Source organism: Uloborus diversus, chromosome 2, assembly GCF_026930045.1.
Source record: "Uloborus diversus isolate 005 chromosome 2, Udiv.v.3.1, whole genome shotgun sequence".
In the NCBI taxonomy this organism is placed as follows: domain Eukaryota; kingdom Metazoa; phylum Arthropoda; class Arachnida; order Araneae; family Uloboridae; genus Uloborus; species Uloborus diversus.
In genome coordinates this window covers 128,697,306-128,706,886 of record NC_072732.1, presented here as the reverse complement: position 1 = coordinate 128,706,886, position 9,581 = coordinate 128,697,306, and the positions used below count along the sequence as shown (strand labels likewise).

At 35.2% G+C, this 9,581-nt stretch overlaps 1 protein-coding gene across 1 annotated transcript in view; it reads left to right on the top strand.

Annotated features, from left to right (window-relative positions):
- The window catches only part of LOC129216535 (protein patched homolog 1-like), a 76,061-nt gene that overhangs the window by 22,978 nt on the left and 43,502 nt on the right, over positions 1–9,581 (top strand). The window contains 3 exon segments of the mRNA XM_054850750.1: positions 3,823–4,012; positions 5,930–5,999; positions 6,085–6,182. Of these exon segments, the coding sequence (XP_054706725.1) occupies positions 3,823–4,012; positions 5,930–5,999; positions 6,085–6,182 (358 nt within the window).

Genomic DNA, 9,581 nt, shown 5'->3' with positions numbered 1-9,581 from the left:
ACACCAAATTAACTGCAGTAAAAGTAATCGACAGTTTCGAATGACGTTTTCCGCCAAAACCATGAGTGATCCACCACATTGTTTTTGCTAATATGTACCTAGCTTCAAGTAGTATCCAATTATCCATATTTTTTACAAAATGTCATTAGTCGCTCATTGCTTTAAAAGCATAAAGATCATACAGTTAACACCATATATTCACGATCTTAATCTTTGACCTCTATTCAAGGTCAAAAAGTCAGATTAAGAAGAAACTTCACTTTTTTTCGTCTCTGCAGTACCACCATGTCCTATTAGTTTTACAGAAATTGAAAGTATCAACTGTAACGCCGCCATTCACTTTGTCCAGTTTTGAAAAGAAATGATTCTTAAATATTTAACTCAGTTGCATATTTGTTTTTAAAAACATTTTATTAATATCATGTGACTTTTATGAAGTAAATTATGTTGTCTAAATTAATTTTATTCAAAATTTAAATCTAAAAAAGTGTTTGTATTCTGAAGTTTTAATATTTTTTTCTTATGTATCGCTTATAGATTAGAAAATATTCATCAAGAAATAACAAAAAACGTTTTGCATAATTCCTGCGCTAATGCCTCAAAAGACTTCTAAAGAAGTGATCTTATGCTTCGTACTTTACTTCTTATGGGTGATGTTAAAAAGCATCCTTTAATATTATGATTTGTGCAACATAGTCAATCCTTCTGTAATATTTTCAGATAATGCAGATTTTCGTGACTTTCTTTGAATTCAAGTCATAGTTTAATCGCTTTTTTAAAGCTTTTTTTTTTCCCTCATGTTATTTTGACCTTGTTGCTTAAGAGATGAAATTATTTTCGTCCAAGGTTACGATTTGTTGGGCAATTGGCAAGTATTTCCACTCTAGGTTCATTACACTGCTTGATTTCGTTCCATTAAATATTTCTTAATCGGGAATCTGTATGATCAATTCATTTGACCGTGCTTTTAGCTACTAGCCAACTAATGCGCGCTTTGTTTTTTAACTCTATTCCTTTTATTTTAATCAACTTTTTGGACCTCCAACAGTGCATGCCATGGGGAAAAAAGTGAAGCTCCGAATTGCATTAATAAAGCATCAAATAAGGCGATTATGTGTTCGCTCGCAGAGCGGGAATGGAATAATAGAAAAGAATCAAAGTCTCCCTGGAAAGCTGACAGTCAGATTTACTTGCAAAGCAATGCGTCTGGAAGTAAAACGACCAAGCGCATTTGCTTAATTTACCCATTAAAAGATTTCTTACTATTTTTCTTCATGCCCACCTTATCATTTCAAATTCTGAATTGGATTGATGAAATCATTCGCATTGATTTAGCCATCAATGGAAATCATTCGCAAGTTGGATAAAATTCGAATCTTTAAGTAGAAAGGTGTGTTCCTTAAAAGTTTTAACTGCTTACGTTTAACCCATGAATTTGAAAAAAACTTAAAATGATTCAGATTTTAACACCAAAAGCATCTTTCTTAGTAATAACAGGGTTGTGAAAAAAATATTCTTTTATAACTGTCGTTTTCATTTGAAAGTCCGCTTTTGTAGCATGGTTGATGCATTGAGAAGGGATTAAAAGGGAACTAATGGGCAAAAACTAATGCTTGGTGTACTATTGCTGTTTACAGATTTACAAAACTTAGTAAAACTATTTCTTCAATGCTTTTTGGATCCCTTATGTCACAGAGTCTCTTTGCTGTTGCGGTATTCCCGATATTGTAAATCTGTCACTACTCACTGCCCTGCTATCGTTTATCTATCAGATAATTTTGGATTATTAGCAAGGTGCATAGTAGTTTTCTAATAAGAATAGCTAGCAGCTTTTGATTACTTTGCCATGGGAAGGTAAATGACAGTACCATCTGCAAATTTTTCTTACTTTTTTTTTTATATTTGTCATTAATTGTACTTAAGCTTTTATGTACAATCTTACTTATTTGGTGTCCGCTAAAAATGAAAGAGTGAAAACAAACGTCAAATTCCAAGATTTCCCTGTCGTTAGTATGGAATCCAAAACGCGCTTCTTCAAATAGCATTTCAAAACCCATTTCTGCAGATACTGCCGTTTACCTTCCCACGGCAGAATGTCATTTGATGTACTATTTGGGGCAAACCTGGCAGCGTCGTAATGCCGTGATTAGGACCTGCGTAGTTATACCCAGTGTGCCAGGTTAGGTTTGCCCCACTTTATCGTTTTAAGTTCGCACCTACTCCAGGAAGGACGTGTTAAATTTTAGTTAGGTTTCTAACTTCAAATGTCAAAGATAAATCAAATTTGCTTACCTTTCTAATAGCTGAACTGTCGCAATTATTTTGTTTCCCACACTGCTAGTTGAATACAGTAAAACCTGTAAAGTTGACTACCCTTATAAGTTGACCACTAAAGTAGTGCACCGCAACACAGGTTTCACTATATCTTGATTAGTATTTCGTTCCACATGAAATGGCAATTAAAAATGAAACTCATTGCTACTAAGGAAGACTTCCTGGTTACAAAACTGCATTTAAATAGTTTATAAAAATTTACGCGCATACAGTTATATACATAATACAGATTCTGCCATTTCCTTCGCAGAATTTAAAGTGTTCATTTTATCAACAGAATAACAGAAAACAAAGTTACAGTCACAGTTAAGCGTTCTGCAGTTAATTTCGCTCTTTTTTCCTCGACGTTGTTTTCCATTTCCATATTTTAAATTTCATGGACATCATCAAGGCTCCAATTTTTGACTACCCCTGTCTATCTCCTGGGTAATCTGAAAACATCTCTAGAGGATTTCTCTTATCTGGCGTCTTTTCTTTTTTTTTGGGGGGGGGGGGGGGGAATTTGGGATGCTGTTTGCGAAAACTCTAAATATGTACACTAACAGGAACAGGTGCTGTAGTCGGGGAACGGCCCTTGCCACTTCGAAATATTTACTTATACTAGTTCTAATAAAAACAATGCAAGTTTTATGCAAATTGGTATGAAGTCCCTTTAATAATATCTATTTTTTTTATTTCGAAGTGGACACCTACCCCATAAAGAGTATGTTTCGAATAGAGTAACTTATTGGTGGATTTTGTGACGTCAGCGGCGGCGCCCCCCCCCCCCCCCCCGCCTAGTTGGTCACCGGTTGCTCTATGTCTATTCGAACACACCCAAAAAGAGGTTCGTTATCCACCAAATATTTTTCATCTACTCTGCAGCACCAACAACTCTTGAATACGAAGACGTTGTGATAAATTTGCAATAAACAGAGTTGAACTACAAAATCCAAATTACGAGTGTTGCCGGTATGGCCGCTGAAGGCCAAAGCGGGCTCAAATCATCGGGCCCTCCTTCACTCCTAAAACTTATACAACTTCGATTCCGAGACGGGCCTTCTCAAGGGACGGGCCCTTAGTTTCCAACAGGCTGATCGTTCCTCTCGTCGACCCTGGTTACCGGTACGCCATTCATTTGTAAAATATTTTCCAATGAGTTATCCGAACCAATCCAATGAGATTCCTAGCCGGGCCCTCTCAAGGGACAGGCCCTTAGTTTCAACTAGGCTGATCGTTCCTCTCGTCGACCCTGGTTACCGGTACGCCATTCATTTGTAAAATATTTTCCAATGAGTTATCCGAACCAATCCAATGAGATTCCGAGCCGGGCCCTCTCAAAGGACAGGCCCTTAGTTTCAACTAGTTCTTTTCGTTCCTCTCTTCGACCCTGGTTACCGGTACGATATTCATTTGTAAAATATTTTCCAATGAGTTTTGTAATCGAATGTTTTGATTTTTTAAATTTGGAGACATTTTTTTTTTAGTAATTTGTTCTCAATTTTTTAGACGGAGGCCGGTTAGAAAAAGAGCTGAAATACATAAAGAAGACCCTCGGCGAAGGTGTCGGCAGCACCAATCAGATCCTCATCCACACACCACGAGAAGAAGGATCCAACGTGCTCCATCCTGACACTCTGCTTACTCACCTACAAGTACTCAAGGCAGCCATCCAAGTTTCGGTGGAGGTCTTTGACATGTGAGCACTCTTTTCTTCTTGTATTTCATAGTCCCTTTCCCCCCCCACTTTCTCCTCTTTTAGTGAGGTTTTTTCCGTTTCCGTATGGACGGGTAAATATCTGTGAAAAAAACTGTTTATTTTTTAGCGACTTTTGTGTGGCTCTTCGACGACACATAAATTTTTTGCTAAAATTATTGACTATGATATTCAAGAGCTTTAATTTTTCATTTCATGAAAGAATGTTCCTTCGTCTTTTTTTTTCCTCATGACATTGCAGCAAAAAAAAAAAAAAAAAAAGGAAGGAAAAAAAAAAAAAAAAAAAGCATGCAAAACAACAAAACTAACGCGAATGGTATTTCTTCGATACTTGTGCATGAAATTAGTGAAAAATGGAAGAAAAAAAAATCTCCGCCACAGATGTATCTTATGTTTGAAACTGAATGGGAGTAATGAGCAGTAATATTTACGGAGGAAGTATAACTAAAATTTCTTGAAGTGGTAATGATACCCCAAGGTTGCAATTAACGGCAACTATTGAAAGAAAGGACGGGGGGGGGGGGGACTTAATCATACTAATATTGTTCATTTATTATTAAAAATAACCAATAAGTTATGTACTATGTTTTTATGGGATCAATACTACATCATTAATGTAGCAAAGTAATATCATATTTCTTTTTATTTTATATTCATAAAATATTAGTATTAACGTAACAATTTTAATTCATATTAAAAGTACCTAATTAAATATTAAATGTTGGTCAGAAAAAAAGAAAATGTCTAATGACTGCGCACTATTTAATGCATATTTTTTTATTTCTGAATAATATAACTGAAAAAATAGCTAAGAGAAGAAAAATGAGGAAAACAGCTAATGCGAAATTAACTGTGAAATGATAATGAAGTAATGTAAAATGAAGAATTACATATGAATAATGAAAGAAACATTAATTGTAAGTCTACATATTGCAATAATGAGTGTTTTGAGGATGCATTTACTGTTTTGAAGGCTTTAGTTTATGCTGATTGAAAATATCGGATGTGTATCAAAATATCCGATATGTATCAAAATATCGGGTATTTTCGATATTTTGGAAAATATGTTTTCGAGCCCTGATAAAAATCCTATCGCGGGCCGAAATTCCCAAACTGCAAACATTATTATGATCTATAATGTGTATACACTTGAGTATACTGCATTCAAATTAACATTAAGTGAAATATTTAAGCTATATTTTTCACGAAGAGCGATATTGGTTTTAAACATAAAGGGTTGCTGTTTTGTCTCTAATGATTGCCACATTTACGGTTATTTCGCGAAATAGGCGATTCTGTTCGTGTTAAAGGAAGCGTATATAGCCAATTTCTTTTTCCTACAAGAAATTGAAAAAGGCGAAAGTTTGCCGCCGAAAAGTGCCTCTCGGTTGGGGCATTTGGGGGAGGGGGGGTGCATACCTTTGCAAAATGACATTTACGAAACATAAAATATACTCAGTAATGGAATTTTACTTTTTGCATTATAACTTGAGGCAAAATACAAAACATGGAAATTCATTACTGAGCTGAAATATAACACTAGATATAGTGAATTCATTTACTTACTCCACACAAAAGTATTAGCCTTTCTAATGAAGTAGATCTTGATCACCTCAAAATCAGGCAAAAAGTGTTGAAGTTTTTCTTTTTTTAATTTCATTCCGAAAGTATATAGCCGGCCGAAAACTAAGTACAGCTTCAACTGCATTTATTAGCACTTACTTTAATAATTAATGTTATTTTCATCAGACAGTAGTATGTATTACGCAAAAACGACGGTTTTACCCCACTTTCCCCTACACTCAATCAGAATTAATTAAATTCAATTTTAGTTTAGAAAATGTCATGTCTTTTCTTCAAAAATGGTTCAATTATATGCATTTTTTGTTTTATTTGTAGACCATGGAGCTTAAAAGATTTGTGTTATTCGCCAAGTTTTCCTTATTTTGAAAAACATTATATAGATATGGTAGGTCTTTATGCTATATTTTTTCTTTAGTTTATCAGAGTATGTTTTTAACTCTTTCTTAGTTGTTTTCGTTTTTTTTTTTCAGCCTTTAGAAAATTTATTTCCTTGTGCCATTATCACCCCTTTGGATTGCTTCTGGGAGGGATCCAAACTCTTGGGACCTGAATATCCTGTAAAAATTCCGTAAGTGTTTTGGTTTAACAATTAAAATACACATATTAAACAATACCACCGCCCACAATACTGGCACATCTCGAACTGTATTGGAGAATGTCAAGCTTTTATAGTACGGTTCCAACAAGTTGAGCTATGACCTTGACAATGCTTGCCTCTTTTTTTTTGGGGGGGGGGGATAAGAAAAAGTAATTTGCACTGAGTTGAGTTACGTTTCTTTCTTAGTATTTTTACAAAGGTATTTCAACTCAAATTCGCGCCAATATAACGCGCGTCCCTTTCTTACTGAACTTCCTAAAAGAGATAGACATTGTCAAGGTCATAGCTCAACGAACCAAAGTCACTTAATACGAAAGTTTTATTTTCAAACATTGTTACAGCATGCGCATAAAAAAAATTAAAAAAAAAAAAAAAAACTACCAGTTGACTTTTGCTCAGGGGTTCTCAAAATGGGTGCCGTAGGAGGAGGCTAGGGGTGCCGCGAGACGTCCATTGTATCAATATATGTGTATGTCATAGACATAGAATAGCATGACGTAATCAAATTCTAATTTTATTTTTCAAAGGGTGCCGCGAATAGGAGAAGTTTGGGAGCTTTGAAAAATTAGTTCGAAATTGAAATCTTAGTGACGTACTGCTTTAACTAGTTGTTGTGGTGTGACGTTTTCCTGCCAACGGACGCCACTGTTTAAAGCAAGTTGTGTCGAATTCTTGCAAATCCATACGATACTGTTTTACGACCCCAAGCTGACCTTTGACTTTCGGCTAAAATTTTGCAATCGTTCCTATGTCCGGCTGCATCTTTGGACAAGGAGATCGAAAAGCATCTCCAGTTGTTTTCTGAGACAGGGGAGATGAATTCTGCTAGGCTGTGGTGCGACAGATGCTAAAACGAGGAGTACGATCTGGAACTTTGGAGTGAAATAACCAGGGCCGATCCTAGCAGGTGTGCAGAGTGTGCGCCGCACAAGGGCGGCCAAAGCAAGGGGCGGCCAAAGCAAGGGGCGGCCGCAGGCCGCATTATATAGTTCTTATAATCAAGCAAAATTCGTCAAGAATCTCCAAGATAACTTATAATAAGTAGAATAAATATGCTGATTTTTAAATGTTCAATTGTCAAAGTATGTGTCGATTTCCCGACAGCATAGCATAGTTTAAGAAAAATAGAGTGTTAGGGAACATTGTGTTGGTTTATTGTCCATTAATATTTACTCTTAACACACATGCTTCATTTGGTTGCAAAGTTTGCGACAGAACCGGTAATCAGACATGGATACAGGGGAGGGGAAAGGCCCCCTTCTGAAGCACGAAATGGTGCCGTCTAAAAGGAGCACCGAGGGCGGCCACTAATGTTTAACCCCCAAGCTTTTATAGACCTAAGCAAGGACGTAGCCAAGGGGGGGGGTCCATGGGGTCCGGACCCCCCCCTTCCCGAAAGACCACTGTCTGCTTTTTCTCGGTTGTTGCACCTCACGACAACAAAAATTTTCCAAAGAGAGAAATTTTATGAAACCCGGTATTTCCCCTTAAATATTCCCATTTATCGACAATTTTCCCGCGTCCGAGTCGATTCAGAACACGAGAACCTCGCGAAATAACTGCGGGTTCCGAGTTGCCGCCGGTCTCTTCCTGTGTCGCGAAGAATCCGTCCGAAAACGACGAATTTCCAATTCAACCCAACTGGGTTGTGACCTTGAAATTCGGCCCCTCTCCCTCAGCCCACGAAATTGCCATTGGCAAAGTAATTGAAAACAAACATTCCCCAGTCTCATTGGGGTGGTTTTCTTTCTTTCTTCTTTTCGTTTTGACTCTTTTCCCGTTTGGACTTGATTTCCTAGACACATGCTGCACGAAGGACAGCCAGAGTGAGGTGCATCCCTGGTGAATTAGTAATTGAAATTCCTATTATTTTCTGTTTTAACACACAGTTTTTTTCTACCACGCGCTTATAGGAAACATATCTTGAACAAAATTGTAATCAGAAGAAAGTACATAAACTAGGTAAGTTGTAGTGTTTCCTTTTAAAGTTTTCTTAACAATACGAGCAATTTATGTGTTAATATGTTTTCCCATTTAAAAACTAAGTTCCGACAGCAACGAAAAAAAAATTCTACACATTTCGTGTGATTGAGGATGAGAAAAAATAAATATTAATTATTAATTTATTTTTGAACTTGATATTTTTGGTATGATTTATTTCAGATTCATTTTATATTTTGATTAATAATCTTATTTAAACTTTTTATTTTTAACAATAATAGATTACTTATCTCCCCGGAAGCTTACAACTTTTAAACTGTAATCCTGAAAAGTTCGTTTTTTTTTTTTTTTTTTTTGAACATAAGTGAATAAATAAATTTGAAGTTGATGCAACGAAATTACTTTTCGCTGTATCAAAATTTTATGAAGCGAAGAATGAAATTGAAAATTACTTGAATATTTTACTGTAATCAGTTTATGAAATTGCAAGTTCGGCCATATTAACACATGTAATTTAAAAGTAATTATTAGAAATTCGTACTTTTAAATCTTACTGAAATGTGAGTCTATGGTCCCAAGAGAAGAGCAGCTAGTCATTTTTAACTGAAGAAAAAAATCTTTCTTCGATGTTGTTCCGTTTTTCAAGAAAAGCATATTTGTATTTGTTTCATTGGAATAAATTTTCTGATTAGTATTTACCGCCTTTTTACTGAGGAATTATTTAATAAGCGTCTATGCATCCATCATTAGTAAATTGCGAAGGTAGCATTAAACGTAACAAAAAACGGACATGTGCATTTAACTATAAAATTACTAGGTGAAAGTTTCTGCTATTTACTACGCATATAATTAAAAAAAGGTCAATGCGAGGTACATATACTTGTGTTTTTCACGTCTATATTAGATTTTTTTTTTAACTCTTAATTTCTTCAAGTTAAAATTATTTGCTATTTCTTGCAATAGAATATCTTTTACTAACATCACATAAAAGAAAGAAAAAAAAAAAGTCAATACCTACGTTATAAAATATGATATGCTTTCGAGAATACATGATGATTACAAAATCGCTCCTAGAATGGAAGTTATACCAATTTGAAAATGAAAGAATCAGAAGTGTTATTATTGTTAGATGAATTTTGGAAGGTAGATTTAAATCATTACTGGATTTTTAACCACAATCATTCTAAGATTTTTTTACAAAAGATTGTCTTTAGGCTTTTGAACATCAGATGACTGTTGAGCAAAAAATTTATAAACTGAGGCTATAAGAAACCTATAAGTTTTGATTTCAAAAATTGGCTAGCTTTATGCATATTACATATTGTTGAAAATGTATCTAATTTAATGCTACTGTATTAACGCAGTCGCAAACGGGACGAAGATTACCTTAATGATCAAAATTTGACGTTTGACTCCAAATCATGGAAT